Source organism: Notamacropus eugenii, chromosome 5, assembly GCF_028372415.1.
Source record: "Notamacropus eugenii isolate mMacEug1 chromosome 5, mMacEug1.pri_v2, whole genome shotgun sequence".
In the NCBI taxonomy this organism is placed as follows: domain Eukaryota; kingdom Metazoa; phylum Chordata; class Mammalia; order Diprotodontia; family Macropodidae; genus Notamacropus; species Notamacropus eugenii.
In genome coordinates, this window is record NC_092876.1 from 25,711,584 (window position 1) to 25,732,823 (window position 21,240).

The 21,240-nt window shown below is 58.4% G+C and overlaps 1 protein-coding gene across 9 annotated transcripts; it reads left to right on the forward strand.

Annotated features, from left to right (window-relative positions):
* The first annotated feature begins 908 nt into the window (after nucleotides 1-908).
* On the forward strand, nucleotides 909-20,574 carry ARHGEF1 (Rho guanine nucleotide exchange factor 1). 9 transcript variants are annotated; one of them, XM_072607872.1, is made up of 31 exons: nucleotides 909-1,028; nucleotides 6,985-7,023; nucleotides 7,105-7,182; nucleotides 7,692-7,805; nucleotides 8,424-8,522; nucleotides 8,635-8,677; nucleotides 8,761-9,007; nucleotides 9,195-9,224; nucleotides 9,380-9,479; nucleotides 9,569-9,656; nucleotides 9,914-9,949; nucleotides 10,074-10,208; nucleotides 11,038-11,146; nucleotides 12,178-12,189; nucleotides 13,230-13,397; nucleotides 13,618-13,763; nucleotides 15,911-16,057; nucleotides 16,306-16,388; nucleotides 16,769-16,894; nucleotides 16,990-17,104; nucleotides 17,738-17,838; nucleotides 18,004-18,081; nucleotides 18,211-18,286; nucleotides 18,354-18,521; nucleotides 18,903-18,990; nucleotides 19,134-19,220; nucleotides 19,315-19,382; nucleotides 19,459-19,548; nucleotides 19,731-19,879; nucleotides 19,964-20,057; nucleotides 20,228-20,574. In XM_072607872.1, the coding sequence occupies exons 2-30, from the start codon at nucleotides 6,997-6,999 to the stop codon at nucleotides 20,045-20,047; spliced, it is 2,892 nt and encodes a 963-aa protein (XP_072463973.1). In that variant the 5' UTR covers nucleotides 909-1,028; nucleotides 6,985-6,996; the 3' UTR covers nucleotides 20,048-20,057; nucleotides 20,228-20,574. The 9 variants fall into 9 exon arrangements, 7 of the variants coding, with proteins under 7 accessions (XP_072463973.1, XP_072463966.1, XP_072463968.1 ...); XM_072607865.1 differs by lacking the exon at nucleotides 909-1,028 and adding an exon at nucleotides 2,126-2,209; XM_072607867.1 differs by lacking the exon at nucleotides 909-1,028 and adding an exon at nucleotides 2,126-2,209 and having other exon boundaries at nucleotides 19,462-19,548.
* Nucleotides 20,575-21,240: the final 666 nt, after the last annotated feature.

The window sequence follows — 21,240 nt, forward strand, 5'->3', positions numbered from 1 at the left end:
GCCGTTTCCTTCCCCAGCTCATTTTACAAATGAGAAAACTGAGGTAAACAATGTTAAGTAACTTGACTAGGATCACACAGCTTGTAAGGGTCTGAGGCCAGATTTGAACTCTTGAAGATGACTTTTCCTGACTCCAGGCCAGGCACTCTGTGCCCTGTGGCACCACCTAGCGGCCCACAGAAAGATGAAAGGGGGGGGCGGAGAAAGGGAGATAGATAGACAGATGAGAAAAACAGGAGGGAGATGAGAGGACACTGAGCAAGAGAGATGAGAGGGGCACAGAGAAAGAAAGATGAGGGAGTCAGAGAGGAAAGGAAGAGATAGGCAGGCAGGAAGAAGGGAAGACAAGAGAACGACTGAAGAGTATGGTGGGAGAGACAAACAGGGATAGAGGCAAACAGGCAGAGAGACCAGCAGACAGAGTAGGAGGGAGACACGGAGAGGCACGAAGGGTAGACAGGCAGACAGGGAGAGAGACAGACACCCAGGCAGGTGAATGGGCACCGACATAGACAGACAGAGAATGAGAGCCAGCAGGTCCCATGCCAGAGGAAGGGAGGGGCAGGGGGTGGCAGACACATGCTGGGCAGATCTGAGCTCCACAGCGAACAAGGGACAGAGAGACAGAGACAAGGAGGAACTGGGTTGAGATGGTGCCTGGAGACTAGGAAAACAAGAATGAGCAGGAGAGACAGGAAGAGAGCCCAAGAGCAGGTGATGGAGGAAGAGAAGAGGGGCCGCTCTGCACCTCTGACTGGGCTAAGCCTCCCAGGGAGGAGGAGCTCACAGGCACTGGCAGAGAAGGGGAAGGAAGCAGAGGGGAGGAGGTGGGTGTGGGGTGTGGGGGGACCCCTCCCAGTCAGGGCAGGAAGCAGGGAGGGGCAGGAGGGCCAGGGCCTCCGGAAAACTGGCCCAGCTCCGCTTCCTGCCCCGCCAGAGCCAGGAAACCCAAGCTGGGACCCAGGGCCCGGGATCCCCATACCCCCGTACCCCCAAGACCTTTGGGGCTCTCCCCAGCCTAATCCCAGGTACATCTTCTCCCACCTCCTTCCTTTCTTTAGCACCCATTGGGTTATACTTCCGGAGTTCCCTGTTTCCCTTTGATTGCAGAAGACTCTATTACCTGGGAAAGAGGGATGGTTAAGGGAAGAAGGATCAGACAGGAAAAGGAGAAGGGGTGGCTAAGGGGGAACAGACAAGGAGGGATGAAGGGAGAACCAGGTAGGAGGAGGAGGAGGGGTGTAACGGGGGACTACCGGGCAGGGGGAGCTGAGGGCAGAAGGACCAGAGCAGGGAGAAAGAGGGAAGAAGGGTGGTTAATAAGACCAGGTAGGAAGGGATGAAGGGAGGAGCAGGGGGAGGAGGGGGATGCCTAGGGGAGGACCACCAAGCAGGGAAGCTGAGGAGGGAAGGACCAGACAGGAAGAGGAGGAGAGGGAAGAAGGGTGGCTAAGGGGAGGACAGAAAAGGAAGGATGAAGGGAGGACCAGAGAGGAGGGGGGATGCCTAGGGGAGGACCACCAGGGAGGGAAGCTGAGGAGGGAAGGACCAGACAGGAAGAGAAGGAGAGGGAAGAAGGGTGGCTAAGGGGAGGACAGAAAAGGAAGGATGAAGGGAGGACCACAGAGGAGGGGGGATGCCTAGGGGAGGACCACCAGGGAGGGCCGAGGGGGTGGTCGGGGGCTGGAGGACCAAGGCCCAGGTGGGAGTGAGGGGTAAGGTGAGGGAGCCAGTTCTGGCCAGGGGGCCAATGGAGAAGGAGGTGGTGGGGCTGGGAAGGTGTCGGCCTGCCGGGAGGGGGTCCCTGAGGCCGGAGGATGGGGCCCCAGGGGCTGGGCAGGGCTGGGCAGGGCTGGGGCGAGGGGGCTGGACAACACGCGAGGGCCCTGGGGGAGGGGGGGGCGGGGAGGGGGCGGGGCTTCTCAGTACAGAGCAGTCGAGAGCGGCGGGGCCTCCGGGCTGCCAGAGAGGCCTCATGTGCGCCTCGGGTGCCGGCGGCCTAGAGCGGCCCCTGGTGGTAGCGCGGGAGCAGCGCAGCTGGGGACGCGGCGCGGACGGTGGGCGGGCTCGAGAAGGCCGGACGGGGCCTCCGGGAGGAGTGGAGCTGAGGAGGAAGGGCTCCGGGGGCAGGCTAGAGCGGCTCCGCCGAGGGAGGGGGAGGAGGCTGGGGTGCCGGGCGCGGGACGGACGGGACCAGGCGGCCGAGCAGGTGAGGGTGACCCCCAGCCCCCACCCCGACCTGTAGACACCCCTGCCACCCGGCTCCCTGGCCCCTGCGGATGCTGCCCCACCCTGCGCCCCGACCGCGTAGACTGCGTGGACCCTGCAGCCCCCCCCTCCCCCGTATAATGCGTGTGCACCCCGGCACCTGTAGACACGGCCCGCCCTGCGCCCCGACCGCGTAGACTGCGTGGACCCTGAGGCCCTCCCTCCCCCCCGTATAATGCGTGTGCACCCCGGCACCTGTAGACACGGCCCGCCCTGCGCCCCGACCGCGTAGACTGCGTGGACCCTGAGGCCCTCCCTCCCCCCCGTATAATGCGTGTGCACCCCGGCACCTGTAGACGCGGCCCACCCTGCGCCCCGACCGCGTAGACTGCGTGGACCCTGCAGCCCCCCCCTCCCCCGTATAATGCGTGTGCACCCCGGCACCTGTAGACGCGGCCCACCCTGCGCCCCGACCGCGTAGACTGCGTGGACCCTGCAGCCCCCCCTCCCCCGTATAATGCGTGTGCACCCCGGCACCTGTAGACGCGGCCCACCCTGCGCCCCGACCGCGTAGACTGCGTGGACCCTGCAGCCCCCCCCTCCCCCGTATAATGCGTGTGCACCCCGGCACCTGTAGACGCGGCCCGCCCTGCACAGTGCCCGACCCTCCGGATCCCCTTGCCCCGTATAATTCGTGTAGCCCCTTGGACCTTATAGACCCCGCTGATCTGGCAGACACAGACCCACCCGGTGCGAATCCCTGGGCCCTGTAGACGCCCCCTGAACCCCGTAACCACGGCCCCCCTCAGTCCCTGACCCCTGCTGCCTCCCCCCATAGACACCCCCCCGCTGAGACTCTATGGACCCTGTAGACGCCCTGACCTTGCGATCCCTGGATCTCACGGACCCCCACACCCTTTATAAGGCGCGGAGACCCCGGGACCCTATAGACCCCGCCGTCCAGATTTCCGGGACATGCCACCCCATGGGGTTTATGTAGAAAGGCAGACAGCATAGTTCCTATAATCCGTGCAGACCTTATAAACCCCGTCCCCCCCACATCCCCCCACAGCGCCCCTGCACCATCCCTGCTGTCCATGCCTTCCTGGACCTTGTAGGCATCCTAAATAATAGATTCCTTGGACCTTATAGATACCCCAGCCTATATATTCCTCCCTCATTCTGTGGCATCCCTGGGCACCCTGGACTGTGTAGATCCTCCTTATCCCATAAATCTCTTAGCCCTGTAGCCTCCCGCTGGTCCCTTTAGATTAGACTCCCCCGCACCCTACAGTCTTCCTCTTTTATCAATTCCCTGGATCCCATAGTTTTGCAGGATCTTCATAGACTCTCTTCTGCCCCTGCATTCCCCAAACCCTATAGATTCCCACCCTCTCGAACCCCGATGACCAGAGAAGTTTCAGGAAAACCTGCCCCTGTAAAGACTTTTTCTACCTTTTATGCTCCTCAGTTCCCCTGGTCCCCAAACCCCCAGAAAACCCTGCCAACCCAAGAAATCTTGACCCCTGTCGATTGCCCACTCCGGCACCTCCCACTCCTGGAGAGAGTCACAAAATTTCTGAGTTCATAAGACTCTCATCATAAGCCATTCTACAGGAGCCCTCTTTGCCCACAAAAATCCTCAGCTTAGTGACAAGCCTCCATTATAATCCTCAGAGAATTCCTCTTCAACCAGTTGTCCATTAAAATGTTCTATGTGATAGCAAGACAAAGTCTCCCAAGAGTCAGGTCCTTGAGGACCATCTGGCCTTCTTGGGGAGGGTCTTGGGGGTGCCCCTTGGAGGGAGGAGGGCAGGCTTCTCCAGGAGATGGCACCTGGAGGTGCCTCCCTTGGAGGAAGATAAGGATTCTCACAGGTGGAGCTGAGGGAGGAATCCGTTCCAGGCTTAAGTAAATGAGCAGAGGTAGGTGAAGGAATGTCAAGTTCTTCGAACAGCAAAGTAGACCAGTTTGTCTGGAATGTAGAGTACGTGAAGGAGAGGGAGATGAATCCGCAGAGAGGTGGACTCAGAGCCAGACCACAGACGGCAGCCTGCCAGGGTTTCTGAGAAGGAATGAGAAATTCAGACTGTGGGTACTGGGGAGCCACAGAAGGGTCCTGAGTAGGTGAATGGTCAGATCTGAGCCTTAGAAGGCTGCTTGCTTGACTGATTCTGAGGTCAGGTGATTGGAAGGATGGTGCAGAAGTTTGCAAGAGGAGCAAAGATCCATTTGGGGGCATGTTGAGTGTTCAGTACCCATGGGCCCTTCAGGTAGAGGCAGCTGGTGATGTGTGATTGGTGTTCAGGAGAGGGACTAGTGTTGGGAGAGACATAAAGGTGGGCACTGAGCCATGGGTACAGATGAGGCCGCCAGCCAGCGGATATAGGACAGAGCCTTAGGGAACACCCACGGTGGATGACAGGCCAGCAGCAGGCCAACATGGATGGGTAGGGAGTGAGTCATGGAAGAAGGGCGGGTGAATGTATGCAGGGGAGGGGGAGGTCCACACTAGCCAAAGCTATGCTGGAGATTGAGCAGGAGAGATTCTTGGTGACTTTGAAGAGAGCAGTGTCAGCCAAGAGATGGCACCCTCCACTCCTATTAGTGGCTTCAGTGCCTGTGGACCACCCCCCCCCCCCCATCACTCAGAAACAGCTTCTTCAGTAGAAGATGCTCTCCTAGGGAGGGTCCTCTCTGGGGCTCGCTCCCCTGCTGAACAGCCCTGATAGGAGTTCTCCCACAAACCCCCAAATCTGGCTCCTAGAGAGCCCCTGTATAGACCTGGGTGTGGGAACTTGGTTTTTAATATTTTGATAATTGGCCTCTTTTAAATGTGTAATCTTACATATTTAAAAAACGGTTGTGAGAAGAGGCCCCTAGATGCGTGCAGACTGCCTGCTCAGAGGGTCTGGGGCTCACAGAAAGCAAAGGATGCACACTTTATAGGATTCTCCTCTAAATAGTCCATCCCTCTCGAGCCCTCCCGATAAAAGATGGCACCTCTTTAATGCTGTGGCTGCCCTTGAGGACCAATGACACTCATGACTCCCATGCCTTCCCTGGTCCCTAGACTTTCCCATGGACTCCCTGCTCCCGTCATAGACACCCCTGTCTCTGCAAAGCATCCCTCTTTCTAGTAAGCCTGTGTTCACTCTACAGCCTCTGTTAGGATTCCTCAGTACCCCCATAGCAAGGCCTCCTCTCCTGTACAAACCTTGTCAGGTCCCCCAAATCCCCTCTGGCCCCTGGATCTGTAAAGCCCCTATTCCCTCTGTGCTAAGGGTCAACAGGACCTTCAGAGTTGTCTAGCCTCACTCCTCTTCTACAACTGAGGAAACTGAGGCCAGAGAGGGTCTGCCCTCTCTGTTGTCCCCCATCCTCTTTGGAGCCCCCCAGAACCCTCTTCAGGAGTTCTAGTCCCCAACAGAATGTGCTGGCTTCCTACAGGTCCCCTATCTGGATAGACTTGCCCTACTTCCTGTAGACCCCACCCTTCCCATACTTCCTTCCTAGCTTAGGGACCCCCTTTTGCTTTGGGGTCTCTGTGCAGAGCCCAGTCCTGGGAGGAGATGGGCTTACTGAACAAACAGGATAGGGAGCTACATGAGAGGCTTGGGCAGGGAGGATTGGCTGAGGGGGGGACAGGGGGAGAAGACCTCAGTTTGGCCTGAGGGGCTGCCAAGTTGGAGGGGGAGAAGGACCAGTTTCGGGGCTGGAGTGGTAGAAAGACAAGGCCTAGCTGTAGGGATGGGGGGTACAGGAGGGAGAAGGCTTAGGTCCTCCCACCCCCCAGCAGTTGGGGATGAAGGGTTGGATAGAAGCAGGGCAGGTCCCAGGCGATGCCAGCTGTTAAAAATAGCTGCTGGGTCAGCAGTCCAAGGCCCTCCTCCTCCTTCCCTTCCCTGGGGATGCGGGCCTCTCCACCCCTTCTCCTGCCCTCCCCTCCTCTGGGCTCTGCCCCTCTGACACACATACACACATAGGGCCCACTTGTGTGTGATTAATGTTCCGATTAGACAGACTAATTAACACCACGAGGGAAGAGAGACAGAGACGGAGAGACTTGGGAGTGTGTGGGGGGTGCGGGGCTCAGGGTGGTGCAGACAGAGACAGGCAGGCGGAGAGAGTCAGTCTGGGTGCGATGGAGAGGAGAGAGAGTGATGGGGGGGAAGCTCCTGAGACCCCACCTTCAGCTGCTAGGGTCCAGAAACTATCTGGGAGCCCTTGGTGGGGGGCCCAAAAACTTGATAGGAGTGGGACCTGGGAGCCCAGACTCTGGGGTCTCTGAGGAGGTGAGGATTACAACCCAGGAGGCCTGGGTTCCCCATGGGGCGGGGGCTCGTGGCTTTGGGGGCCCATGTGACTTCCTGTTTCAGGAAGTGGGGCTGGTGGGTGAAAGCAACATCCGGCCCTCAGCCCTGCTCTGATCAGGTCAATGCCCCTTCAGTCCCCCAAAATGTCCCACCTCTCCTCTGCCCCGTGGCTCTGTCCCCTATCCCTATTCTGTTCGGGGTCTCAGGTGTCTAGGCCTCTCATCCCCGCGCCCTAGGGGCCCAGCATCCAGGCTCACCCCGCCCCCAGCTTGGCTGAGGCCCCGGGCTTCTGAAGGGCTCTTTGTGGGCTGGGACAGAGGCTCCATTGAGTGACGGGTGGATGAGGGGAGGCTCTGTTTACTCACCTCCCCACCTGGGCCAGGAATGTGTGAGTAACCCAGGCGTCCGGGCCTCCTAGCTCGGGCCCAGGGCCTCACTGGGGTCGGGCCTCTCCCCACAGCCTCAGCTGAGCATGGAAATGGAAGATGCAGCTCGAGGGGTGAGTACGGCTGAGGGAAGGAGGGTGGGGGCTGGGACCCTCTGGGAGGGGCAAGCCAGGTAACCTATCCTTCTTCCCCAGGCTCCTGGCCCAACCCGGCCAGCTCCAGTCAGCATCATCGGTGCGGAAGACGAGGACTTTGAGAATGAGCTAGAAACGGTGAGCTGGCACACCAGGATACCTACCCCTATCCCAGCACACTCCCTGCCATGGGTATCCCAGTGGCCCATAATTGAATGTCAGGGCTGAGAGGGCCCTTAGGACAGAGAATGTCAGAGCTGGGAGGGGACTTAGAACAGGGAATGTCAGAACTGAGAGGGGACCTAGAACAGGGAATGTCAGGGCTGGGAGGGGACCTAGAACAGGGAATGTCAGAGTTGGAAAGGTCTAAATCTGGCCACGTTCCAGATGGGGAACCTTAGGGCCATGGAGGGCCCTCAAACTCTCTCCCTCTTCCCTCCAGGGACTGGGTGAAGTAGTCACAGGTTCTCTGGAGAGGAACTGGGAGGCGAGTGAGTCTAGCCTTCCCATTTGACAGATGGGAGAGTCCAGGGCCAGCCCTCTCCTATCATCAGGGATAGAGCTGGGGCTCAGACTCTGGGCTCTCTGGACTCTGCCCCCAGCTGTCAGGGCTGACAGTCTCTGTTTTTCTCTAATTCCTTTCCCAGCACCCAGAGGAGCGGAGCAGCCAGTTCCAGAGCCTGGAGCAGGTGAAGTGCCGCCCCGCCCACCTCATGGCCCTCCTACACCATGTGGCTCTGCAGTTTGAGCCAGGACCCCTGGTGAGGCCTGGGTTTGGAGCCCAGCAGTTTGGGAAGACTGAGGTGGCCTTAGAACCAGGGTACAGAGCCTGGAGGGCAGAACCGAGAGCTAGGGCATACAACCTAGGAAGGGATCTAGAAGGCAGAAACCACATGGGCCAGGGGGAATCTAGAATCAGAGAGTGCTTTGCTAGAGAGATTCAGAACCAGGCTTGGAGCAGCCTAGGGTGTGCGTGCATGCGTGCGTGCGTGTGTGCGTGTGTGTGTGAGTGAGTGTGTGAGAACCTGGCTTTGATATGGAATAGGGAGTCTTAACTTGGAGCCTATGACCTTGTCTCTTCCATCCCTGAATTTCCATAGAACTTTCTTGGTGAGCCTGTGTTTTATTTTGTGCATTTCAAAGCATGACTCTGAGGACTCTGACCCAGCTGCCCAAGGGCCCAGGACAGGGCTTAGACTTTGGGAGGGTCCCTAGGCCAAGGGCATCTAGAACCTGAGCACCAGCCCCAAGCGATTCTAGAATGGGGAGAACCTGATGGGGTACAGACGGAGCCCAGAGAGTGCCCTGATGGATCCGGGGGTGGAGGCTGGGGGCAGGAGATGATGTGATCTCTGCTCTCTTCCCCTCCCACCCCCAAGCTGTGCTGTCTCCATGCTGATATGCTGGCCACACTGGGCCCCAAGGAGGCCAGGAAAGGCTTTCTGGATTTCTACCACAACTTCCTAGAGAAGACAGCGGTGAGAAAAACCCCTCTCTTTCCCCACCCCAGACTCCCTTTCCCCCGAGGGACATATGAAAAGCCCACTTCCTGCCCACTCCTACTCCTCATGAGGCTTCTCCTTCGGGCAGGTCCTGCGTGTACCTACACCCCAGTCAGTGTCCTTTGAGCTTGGTAAGTCATAACAGGGGCCCTTGGGAGGGGGCAGCCTAGTCCTAGTCCCTGGGGCCACCACGCTTACCATGCCCATCCTGTAGACCGCACACGCCCAGAATTGCTCCCCGAAGAGACCCAGCGGCGATTCCTGCAGGAGGTGGTCCGGGCCCAGCAGAATGCCGTCTCCCGTCAGCTTGAGGACTTCCGGTCCAAGCGGCTCATGGGAATGACCCCTGGGGAGCCAGACTTGTCCCAGTTGGAAACCTGGGCTGCCCGGGACCGGGTCACCTTTGAGGCCCGGGAACGCCTTGTGGCTGAGAGGATGCTGAACCGCCTGGAGGACATACAGTGAGTGACCCTGAGCCCCTGGCCCCCTTCTGCTCTCTGCTGACTGGAGCCTTCTCTGCCTTCCTGGGGATGAGGACAGGCTGCCCCCTCTGCCTCCTGGCGGGGGGCTGAAAGGGGGTGGCTCATCAAGTGTAAAGTCTAGTTAGGAAGCCAGCTGACCAGCCTTTCCCCAACCCTCTCCCCACAGCCCAACCATCTCCCCGGATGAGGAAAAGAGGTAAGGCCTGAGATCTTCCTCCTGGGGGCTGGGGCTGGGGCATGGGGGAGATGGGGATCAGAACCTCTGGGGCCCTGCCATCCTCAGCTGTTGGGGAGGGGACTAAGTGTGGGGCCTGGTTTGTGAGGCTTGGCTCACTACCTCCTTGCTCCCAGCGTGGCAATAGTGAATGCGATCAGCGCCTACATGCGATACCTCGGCGTGCGGACCAAGAGCAGCGACAAGAAGGCCCGAGGAAACTTTTTCCGGAAAAAGGTTCCTTCTTCCTCTGCTTCCCCCAGACCCCTGAGAGTAACGGGGAAGGGAGGAGGCTGCTGATTGCTCTGACCACCATTTCTTCATAGAACCGCCGCCCAGATGATGCCACCAAGACCAGGAAGGCGTTCATCAGCATCCTGGATGCAGCCCGATGGAACCGGGGAGAGGCTCAGGGTGAGCCCTGATCCTGCACTCAAGTTTCTGCCACCAGCCTCCCCCTAGGCCCTGTCTGCCCAGATCCTCCCACCAGCCTGCCCCCCATCCTTCCACTGTTCACCACCTCAGGCCCTGCCCCCCCAGTTTCTCCCTCCAGTCACCCTCTCAGGCCCTGCCACCCCAGAGTCTTCCTTTGGTTACCCGCCTTAGACCTTGCCCTCCAGGTGGAGCGACCTCGGCCCATGGCTCCTCTTGGCCTCTCTTGTTTATTTCAGCTCCTGACCTCCGACACCCTAAAGCTGAGAGTGAAGGTAACAGCCCTGACTTTGGGGTCCCCTGCCCTCGGGGTCAAGCAGACCAGGGAGGGGCTTTCCATGCTTGGGTTCTCCAAGGACTTGGGGTCAGGTGGCCCTGATGCCTGTCCCCCAATCACAGGCGAGAAGCTGGGGCTTCCTGAGAGAAAGATCAGCCAAGTGACTCCCCCAAAGGGTATGACTGGGCCCCCTGGGCCAGATGCTCCTGGTGTCACTGTTCATCCTCCTCCAGGTGAAAGCCCAGACAAGGAGCCAGGTGAGAAAAGGGGTTCCTTCCCCCCCACATAGCTGCTCCTGAGCCCAGGGAGAGGGCTACAGAGATGGGGTCCTCCTGTGTGTGTGTGTGTGTGGAGCAGGGCATGATTCTCACCAGTTCATGATTCAGAGATCTCCAGACTGAACATAAGATTCCATGGTCTGCTCTGGGAACCCCCTTTTGGGGGTCTAGTTCATGGGAGTCCCCCCATTCTGGGACTCGTGGGCTGTGGTTCCCCCCTTCTAGCCATCAAAGATCCCAAGAGTGCCCATGTGCTAGGTCTCAAGGTTTCTGATTCTCCTGGTGCCAACCTCCTCCAGGGCTGGGGAAGGGTTCCCAGAGAAGAGGGGCCCTGCCCTCAAATCAGGAGCGAGGGGATTGCCCTCCAAGGGAATCTCTGGCCATGAGGTTCAGATTGGGGGTGCCTGTGTGTGTATGTGTGTTGCATATGTGTGTGTATGTTGGGGGAGAGGTCAAGTCCTTCTAGGGGCTCAGGCTTTCCCCTTTTCCTCTGGGCAGGGTCCTTTCTGTATGCACAACCTCTCCCCACCCTTCCCGGGCTGTTCTTTCAGCCCCACTCCTGTACCTGCTGAGCGGGTCTCTCCAGCTGCCTCCAAAATCACTCTAGAGCTACATTCTGCCCCCAGCATGGTTCCACCAGCCCTGGGCCTCAGAGACTCCCAGCTGTCCTGGGCCAGGGGTCTCTTGTCTGCCTCACTATAACATTACTGGACTTGGGAGGGGGTACCTTATTTGTAAAACTTGCGAATGCGATGCTCTGGGCAGACCTTTCATTCCCAAAGGAACCAGATGTCTTTTCTCTCCTCAGGCACTGATCCACCCTCAGAAGTGGGGGACCCGCCTCCCCAAGGCCCATCAAACTCAGAGTCCCCTGTCCTCCCAGACAGCAGCACGGAGGAGGGGGCCGACACGGAAAGGTAAGGAGGGGTGGAGACTGGAAAGAGGGGGAATGGGAACTGGCCTTCCTGCCTGCCCATCAGCCTGCCTGCCTGCCCATCAGCCTCTCTGCCTCCCACTTGAGCTCCTTCATCCCCTGGTGGACAGTCTTGGCCTTGACATGTCCCAGTTCACCGGCTTACAGCTCTTTGACCTTGGACCCGTCATGGCCCCTCAGGGCTGCTGTTGCTGCTACTTTAACAGGAAGGATCTGAGGACCCTCCCAGCTCTGACTCGCTGTGTCTGTCAGCTCTTTCTGAGCCCTCTTGTGTGCCTAAGCTAGAGGCCAGAGGGATCAGGGGCCTCAGAGAGTGGGAATGGGAGGAGCGGGGAAAGTGAAAGCCAAAGCATAGGGCTGGGGGAGGACCAGCCAAGGTGAAACAACTCCCAGGCTGAGCAGCTCAGGGGGCAGCCGAGAGCAGCCCCTTGGAGGACGGAGATGATGCCAGCTGGGCTCGGCTTGAGCCAGCCTGACCCTATGGGGCCCTGTCCTAAGCTCAGCGGTGCTGTGATAGATCAGGTTGGATCCGATGGGCTCTGGTTCCCTTACCAGCCTTGTGTGCTTCTCTTCATGGGCTGTGTGATCTTGGGCCAGTCCCTTCCCATCACTAGGTCTCAGCTGTCTCCTATAGCAAAGGAGGAGCTTGGACCAGACGACCTCTAAGCCCTCTCCCTTTTTCCTTTCTTCCTTTTTCTTTTCCTCTTTTCTCCCTCATCCCCTTCTTTCCTCTCTCCTTACTTTCTCTCCCCACCTTTTTTCTTCTCCCTCCTGCCTCCTCTTTTCCCTCCTCCCCTTCTCCTCCTCCTCCTCTCCCTTTTACTGAACTCAGCTCCTGCCTCCCTCCAGTGTTACCCACCCTTTGCTACATGCTGCCCCGGGGGCCTCGCCCCCCCTCATGATTGGGGGGGACGGGCACCGCCCCCAGCCCGTCCTTGTGCTGCTGCTTTGGGAGACCTGGGAGGGTGGGGCCCATCTGGGCCACCTTTGACCCTGAACCTGCTCTCTCCCCAGAAAGTGGAAGAGGTGGGTGCCTGGGCCCCAGGGTGGGGGAAGGGATCTATCCCTCTCCCCCATGTCTTCTGGGCCTCCTTCCCCCTCCCCATGCACCGCCCCATCTACCTACCTTTGAGGGGGTATCAGACCCCCTGGGAACAGCTAAGTATTCGATGCCCCCTCTCAGGTTTTCTGAAACCTGCCCCATGCCCCGCTCTCCTTTCTCCTCAGAAACACGGGGTGGGGTGCCTTCTGGAATCCATTGCAGCCCAGGGTGGGACTCGGGCTCCTGCCTCCTCTCCTCTCCCAGCTCCCTCTCCCAGCCTCCATCCCCTTCCAGGCTCCCAGAGTCCCTTATGGCCTCTCCCCCTTCCCCAGCTTCCCCCAACTCAGGAGCATGGCATGGAGTGCTGACTTGGTCTTCTCCCTGTTTCATGTTCTTCCCCCTGGATCCCTGTCCTGTCTCCCCCCTCATCTCTGTCCCCCTGCCTTGGTTTCTCTCCTTGCCTCTTCCCCTTGCCTGATGACCATTCTCATTCTTTGGTCTCTGGCTTGGTCTCTGTCTCTCCCTGTTCTCCGTCTCCCCTTGGTCTCTCTCCCCTTGGTTTCTGTCTCCCCTTGGTTTCTGTCCTGGTCTCTGTCTCTCCCTGGTCTCTGTCTCCCCTTGGTCTCTGTCTTTCCCTGGTCTCTGTCTCTCCCTGGTCTCTGTCTCCCCTTGGTCTCTGTCTTTCCTTGGTCTTTGTTCTGGTGTCTGTCTCTCCCTGGTCTCTGTCTCTCCTTGGTCTCTATCTCTTCCTGGTCTCTGTCTCCCCTTGGTCTCTCTCCCCTTGGTCTTTGTTCTGGTCTCTGTCTCTCCCTGGTCTCTGTCTCTCCTCGATTTCTGTCTTGGTCCCTGTCTCTCATTGGTCTCTGTCTCTCCCTGGTCTCTTGTCTCTTCCTGGTCTCTATCTGCCCTTGGTGTCTGTCCTGGTCTCTGTCTCTCCCTGGTCTCTGTCTCCCCTCCGTCTCTGTCCTGGTTGTCTTGGTCTCTCCACCCCCATTATGGTATCTTTCGCTCACCTGGGGCCCAGATTGTCTGGGAGATTGGGGCGCTCCGAGAGCCTTCGGGTGACCGACCGGCGCCGGCCATCCCGGGGCAGCCTTGGGGCCAAGGGCCGGGCAGGGGGCCGCTCCCGAAGCGACGTGGACACGGACCCTGGCTCTGCCGCGGCGGCCCTCGGCTCCGCCCGACGTGCCACGTAGGTCACCCTTTCCTTGATCCCCCTCCCCCTCAGGACGAGCAGGAGAATGGAGGGTGCCCTGGTCACTGAGCCTGATGGGGCAGCCTGGGGACTGCTCTGGCAGTGTGGCAGGGTGAGGGCAGGGGTTGGAGTAGGGGGCTAGATGCTTAGGGTGCCAAGCTAAGGGGTTCGGATAGTAGCCAACAGCCAGGGTCCCTTACGGCTGTCTGTCCCACAGCCCCGAGCCAGGGGAGGAGGGGGAGTCGGGTCGAGCGGGGCTGGAGCTGGAGCCTGAGGAGCCACCTGGCTGGCGGGAGCTGGTCCCCCCTGACACCCTGAGCGGGATGCACAAGAACCAGGTGAAGCGACAAGAGGTGATCAGTGGTGAGTTGCAGCTCTTCCCCTCCCTCCGCTTCCAACCCACCCAGGCTGGTGGGTTGTCATCTGCACTTAGGCCCTGATATCTGGTGGTGACCTCTGGTGGCCTCTTGATGAGAGCATCTCCCAGAGAGGCCCGGTTCCCCAAGATCCTTGGGGACCCCCTGACCTTTCCTCCATCTCTTAGGATTCTCTGCCCCCTGCCCCTCATGTCTCGTGGGAAGCTCCGTGGCTCCAGATGGTCTCTCTCCTCCATCTTCAGGCATTCCCTGTCTTCCTGGCTCCTTCCCTCTGCCTGCAGATCTGCCTGCATCTCTCCATTCCATTAAAAATCTTCCATTCCCTGAGGCTGTCTTTTCATTCCATCCTCTCTGGTCACTGCCATCTCTGCTTTGCCAAAACACAAGAAGATTTTCTCTCTGCCTTCATCCTGGACTCTGACCTGTTGACCCCTTTGCCCTTTCTTGGGCTTCCCTTCCTCCCCACCTGACCACTCCTTGGTCTTCACTGTGGCTGGCCCCCAGGGCACTGTGCTGGACCTTCTTGTCCTCCCCCTTCCACTCAGGGAGGGTTCAGTGATAATCTCAGCATGGGATTCCCAGAACCCCATTCTCCAAGCCCTGGCCCTATTGCACCCAGCTGCATCCTGGTTGTTTCCAATCCAGTGTCCCATTGGCAGCTAAAATTCAGCATGTCTGAATCAGACTTCCCTGCCCCCACCCCACTTCCCCCTCTTCCAAGCATCCCTGGGACTCCCCAAGAGCTCCAGGTTCTCAGCCTCAAGCCCTCGCTCCCACCACAGAACCAGGCAGTTGCCCTTGATGAAGAACATTTCTTGAATCCTTTCGTGGTGTGGGCACTCATCACCTCTCCCCTGGATTGGTACAGTAGCCTTCTGACTGGCCTCCCTGCCTCATTCTATCCTTCATCCTCCCACACGGCTGGCCCAATGATTTTTCCAAAACATGGGCCTACCCACATTACTCCCCTACAGCTAGATAATGCAGGGGGACCTGAGTTCAAATTCCATCTCAGACTCTTAGACCTCAGAACCTGAGCCTTTGGGCAGATCTCTTACCAGGGTCACATGTGTTCCTGTAGGTCTTCAGGAGGCACCCTTGAGTCCAAATTTTACAGAACAAATCCTTTTATGAAGGGGATTTGTTCTGTTAAGTCTGGAGTCAAAGGGCTGCACTTGAGGACCTAGAGGGCTACATGTGGCCTCAGTTTCCCCACCCTTGACTTAGCCTATCTGTGTCTCAGTTTCCTTATCTGTAAAATGGAAGTAACAATAGTACCTACCTTCCAGGTTTGTTGTGAGATAAAATGAAATAATCTTTGTAAAGCTTTTTGTTATGAAAATTCTGACTGTTATCAAGATACTGCACTTCAGGCCAAATACAGACTCCTCCGACATGTAAAGCCTTTCTTTACCCCCTGGCTCCAGACTAATTTTCAGACTTATTGTATATTTTTACTCCCCTCTCCACCTCCAGCGTGTACAAAATATATGCTCAGTACGTCCACGCGGGTGGTTTAGCTCCTCTGTTGGAGTGGTAGCCCCTTGAGGGCAGGAGCTGTTTCACTGTGGCCTCGCCCAGGGCCTGGCACATTGTAAGTCATTGCTGATTTCTTGATTGACCACTGGTGACTTCATCACCTTGGGCGCTAGGTGGCGCAGTAGGTACAGTGCTAGACCTGGAGTCAGTAAGACTCCTCTTCCTGAATTCTGGTAATTTACTAGCAGTGTGACCCTGGGCGAGTCACTTCACCCTGCCTGCCTCAGTTTCCTCATTTGTCAAATGAGCTGGAGAAGGACATGGCAAACCCCTCCAGTATCTCTGCCAAGAAAACCTCAAATAGGGTCATAGAGAGTGTCACATAACTGAACAGCTAGCCAGCAGCAATATAGGGTCTGCTTTGTGCCGAGCACGTTATAATTATCTCATTTGATTATTCTTATTAATAGTTATTATCATGATAAATGCAAGTCCAGGGAAACCCCCAAAGGGGTTATGAAGAGTCAGACTCCCCACTTTCCAGTGACCCCTGGTGGGCCCTGCCTGATCCTCCCTTCCCAGCCAGCTCTCTTGTGCTTTCCACCCTTGGTAGGTCAGGTGCCTGGCCCTGTGACCTTTCCCTCTCTTCCCTAGAGTTGCTGGTGACCGAGGCCGCCCACGTGCGAATGCTTCGGGTGTTGCATGAGCTCTTCTACCAGCCCATGGCTGATGGGGGCTTCTTTACCATGGACGAGCTCCAGAACATCTTCCCCAGCCTGGATGAGCTGATCGACGTGCACTGTGAGGAGGGTTAACCAGCCAAGGCCTTCTCCCTCTCCCCCACCTCATGTTTTGTATTTCCTTTCCTTTCCACTCAGAGTAAGCCAGTGACCCCAGTACCCCAAATCCCTCCTCTCACTTAGTGTCTCTAAGCTGGAGCCTGCTCCATTCCCCTGCCCCCCCCCCAATATAAACTCACCTTTTCAGTCCCTGGGTATATTGGGGAGAAGACTGGGCTATGTGCCCAAAACCTCCTTGTACTGCCCCAGCTTTGTTCCTGGAGAACCTGATGAAGCTACGGCAGGAGAGCGGTTACCTCATTGAGGAGATTGGGGATGTGCTACTAGCCAGGGTGAGTTGAGTGCCCAGCTGCCAGCAGCTCAGTAGGCAGGGTGTCTCAATCCCTTCCTCACCCTTGGACCCAGGTATTTACCAGCAGGCCCTTTGCCCCAGCCTCCCTGGGATCCAGGTGTCCCAGGTCCCCCAGCATCCTCTTTTCTGGGACCCACGCATCCCAGTTTGCTGAGTTCTGCTCCCTTCCATGACTATGCAGGGATCGGGTGGCCTCACTCCTAGTCCTTGCCCCTTCATTAACCCAAGTACCCTGATCCCCTGTTCCCAGCCCTTGCCCCCTGATGGACTTGGTTTCTCTCTCCAGTCACTCTTGAGACTCGCCTCTTTCCTGTGTGAGGAGGTCTGCACACACTCCCCTCCCCAATGATCTTCCCACAGTTTGATGGCGCTGAGGGCTCCTGGTTCCAGAAGATCTCGTCCCGATTCTGCAGCCGTCAGTCCTTTGCTCTGGAGCAGCTCAAGGCTAAGCAGAAAAAGGAGCCGAGATTCTGCACTTTTGTGCAGGTAGAGCCTGTGGGACCTGGGATTCTGAGGAGGCAGAGGCTGGGGGGAGATCAGGCTCTGGGGGCCTGAGGCCACCTCTCTGCCTTTGCCCCCAGGAAGCAGAGAGCAGGCCTCGCTGTAGGCGGCTACAGCTCAAGGACATGATCCCCACGGAGATGCAGCGACTCACAAAATACCCTCTGCTTCTGCAGAGCATCTGGCAGAACACAGGTGAGTGTGTGTACAGGCAAGAGCACAGCAGGGAGCCAGGAAGGGAGCAGGGGGGAGGGAGAAGACAGGGAGTAGGGGGAAGGAGCTGGAAAGGGGAGGGAGGGATGGGGAGCAGGGAGGAGGGAGGAGGGAGAGGAAGGGAGGGGAGGGGGAAAGGAGTAGAGGGAGGGAGCTGGGACAGGGGAGGGATGGGGGGAGCAGGAGGGAGGGAGAAGGCAGGGAGAGGGGAGTGAGGGGGAGGAGGAGGGAGCAGGTGCTCCCTCTATTAATCTGGGAGGGGAGCATGGCAGTAGGTAAGGAGACTGAGCCTCCTGACTTCCAGAACTCATCCTCCTTCCCTGGGCCTTAGAGACCACCTGTTCCAATTGCTTTGTTCAGAAGGGGAAACTAAGGCCCAGGGAGGGGGTGGGGTCATGGTGTGGCCAGAAGAACCCTGGGTGGAATCAGAGATCCAAGACCTGGGTCTAACCTTGATTTTGCCACTCAGTTGCCACATAATGCCTCAGTTTCTCCCCAGTAAAATGAGGCTGTGGCTGACTTTGTAAAGGGGCTCTAGCTCTGACATGATGCAGTATCAGTCAGAGGGAGGGGGGCCCCCGCTTCTCCTGACCCATCCCTGCCACACCCCTCTAGAGGAGCCAAAGGAGAAGGCCAAGGTGGAGCAGGCTGCTGAGTGCTGTAAGGAGATTCTGCATCATGTAAACCAGTCTGTGAGAGACATGGAGGACCTGCTGGTGAGGGTGCAGTGAGCTGGGGAAGGGGGGAGCTGGAGAGGGATGATGGAGGGAGGGGAGAGCTCAGGCCAGAGATTACTGGAGAAGAACCCCAAAGGTGGGGGAGAGGAGGTAGAAGCAGGCCGAGGAGGGAGGGCAGCGGCCAAATTGCACCTGTGTCTGCAGAGGCTCAAGGACTACCAGCGCCGTCTGGACCTGTCCCACCTGCGGCAGAGCAGTGACCCCATGCTGAGTGAGTTCAAGGTGGGTCTTCTCCTTGCCCTATGCCCCTTCCTCTCCCCAAGGGCGCCCCTTGGGTCCATCCAGCACATTTCCTGAGGGGCCACCCCCCTCATTCCTTCCATGTGACTTTGGACATGTTTCCCGCACCAGAACCTAGACATCACCAAGAAGAAACTTGTGCACGAAGGGCCCCTGACCTGGCGGGTGACCAAGGACAAGGCTGTGGGTAAGTGGGGGCTGGGTTGGGGGAAGGGAGGGCAGCCCTGCAGACCCTGACCGCCCCTCCCCCACAGAGGTGCACGTGCTCCTGCTGGACGACCTCCTGCTCTTGCTGCAGCGCCAGGATGAGAGGCTGCTGCTTAAGTCTCACAGCAGGACGCTGACCCCAACGCCTGACGGCAAGACCATGCTTCGGCCCGTGCTGCGCCTGACCTCGGCCATGACCCGTGAGGTGGCCACCGGTGAGCTGGGACAGGGCTGGCGAGGGGACTGAGGAGGGGAGGGGCAGGTGTGTGTCTGTGTGTGTCTGTGTGTGTGTGTGTGTGTGTGTGTGTGTGTGTGTGTATGTGACACAGACAGAGAGAGAGATGGAGACAGAGAGCAGAGGTGTGTTATGTTTGTGTGTGTGAGAGACACACACACACACACACACACGAAGACAGATAGAGACCAAGGAGGGGAAATGGCTCCAGTAAGGGGTGTGTGTGTGTGTGTGTGTGTGCGTGCGTGCGTGCGTGCGTGCGTGTGTGTGTGCGCCTCTGGGGAGGAGGGCAGAGGCTGTGGAGCCCTGGGGGACGTTAGGGCCTTGGGTCCCTGGGCTGACATTGGCCCCCCCTGCATAGACCACCGAGCTTTCTACGTCATCTTTACCTGGGACCAGGAGGCTCATATCTATGAACTGGTGGCCCAGACGGTGTCGGAGAGAAAGCAGTGAGCAGAGGGCTCCTGGGGGTGTTGACTGGGGGATGGGTCCCCCGGCTTCTGGAAGAGGGTCTTAGCAGCCTGGCCTGGGGCAGGAGTGGGGAGACCTGTGCAGCCCCCCAGCTGCTCTCCCTCCCTCTCCTCTGTCCTAGCTGGTGCACCCTCATCACTGAAACCGCGGGCTCTCTGAAGGTCCCAGCCCCACTTGGGCGGTCCAGATCTCGTCAGAGCCCCATCAGGTGAGAGGCCTCCCCTCCCCCCTCAGCTATGTCCCTTCTTTCTGGGCCCACAATGCTTTTCATCTCTTTCCATTCTGGGTCTCCGTCCCCTCAGTACTCGGGAGCCCCTGATCAGCATCTCTGAGAACGGAAACAACAGCAGAGACACCTCTCAAGCTGAAGGTAAGGGAGGCCCTGGAGGGGGGTGGCTGGACTGGGGCCACAGGGGCAGCCATCTGAGCTGGCTCTCTGCCCACAGCAGGCCGCTGTGAGCGCCTCCTGACTGACCTGCTGCCCTTCTCCTGCCTGGACCCGGAGGGGCAGCTGGCGGCCTCTGCCCTCCGAGAAGGTAAATGTGGGGCCCCACCCCTTCCCTGCCCCACGTTGGCATCCCTGGCCCTGAGGCTACCCTGACTCGGGTCACTGCCTGACCTTTCTCCAGAGATCCCATCTCCCCCGTCCCCATCCCGATGTCTCTGTGTCTCAGGTCCTGCCTCCATGTTCCTGACCTGCCTTCTCTGTACCCCTCAGTTCTTTCCCTTAAGCAAATCCTGCTCCCAGCAGAGGAGGAGAATGGACCTGGGCCAACCCCTGAGAGTGAGAGGGTGTCAGGGGCTGCCCAGACCCAGGAGCTGAGGGAGAGGCTTCTGAATTTGGAAGAGACCATCAAGAGACTGGAGGTGAGCCAACGGCAGGGGCAGGTGGAAGTGGGGAGAGGGAATGGGGAATGTTCCCCTCATGGAGCTCCCCTCCTCTGTCCTCAGGAAGTAGAGGAAGAATTCTGCCGGCTCCGACTCGTCATATCCCAGCTCAATGGGGCCATCCCCAGCCAGGCTGGCTGCTCCTGAGGGCCGCCAGGTGAGCCTCACTTGGAGGGGATAGACTGCCTCGGATAGTGGTGGTGGGGGGGGGGGTGGTGGAACTGGGACCCCTGGGGGATCAGGATGTCAGAGCTGCCCTTTGGGAGAGGTGGACTGGCTCCTGAAGGAAACATGGCTATCTCTTACCCGATCCTCCTGCTTACCCAGGCCCTCTCCAAGGGAGGACCAGGAAGGGGGAGGGGGAGATGTCGGGATACTCCCCGCAGCGGATCAGCCACTGCCTACGTCTGCAGAGAGAGGAGGCTCGGGCCCGAGGGCAGGTGGGCCCCCCAACAGCCTGCTCTTCCTCTTCCCCAGCCCCTTACCCCCACCCAGCTTCTCTCTCCTGCCCCTTGGGGGACCTCAGGGCTTAATCCCACCTCCTCTTCAGTATTCTGTCCCCACATGTTGGGGAGCTGTCCTTCCCCAGCCTGTCCTCCAGTGCCTTACCTGTTATACATCGTTTTTATATTCCGAGGTTTATTTTTTAATATATATATATGTATATATATGGATGGATGGATTATGTGTTGGATCTGCCCACTCACTACCTATGTGACCTTGGACAACTCCCTTCCTGCTTTGGGCCTCAGTTTTCTCATCTTGGGAATGGGGAAGAATGCCTCTGGCACTACCTGCCTCACTCTGGGAGCTGGGGGAGGGCCAGAGACACCTCGCCCCCCGCCAGTCTGTCTTTCAGGCATCTGTCTGTCTCCATCCTGCCCTGCTCAAGCCTGGAGTCTTTTAAGGGAGAGCTAGCCTCGCCTTTGACAGAGGGGACACTGAGGCCCCAGATTCTTCACCCAGGGAGGGTGGGACACTAAATGCTTTCTTGGTGCTCTGAAGCCTTCACACCCCCTTTTCCTACCTGGGAGTCCTTGGTGTTCTGTGGGGGGAGCCGGGGCCTCCACGCTTCTACTTGGTCAGTCTGCCCTCGGGCCTTCCAGGCCCACTTTATCTCCCCTCAGGCCTTCCCAGTAACACATGACTCTTCAATCCTTATCCCGGGATGGTTTTTTTCTCCCTTTTTATTTTTGTAATAAACTCTTCCCATGGTGGGAGGGGGGGGCGGATTTATTGCTCTGAGCCCCCTGGCCCCAGGCTGGGGTGGGGCGGGCAGGAAGGAGGCTTCTCCTTCATAACACAAGCACATCACGCACTAGGTTGGGGAGAGGGGCTCA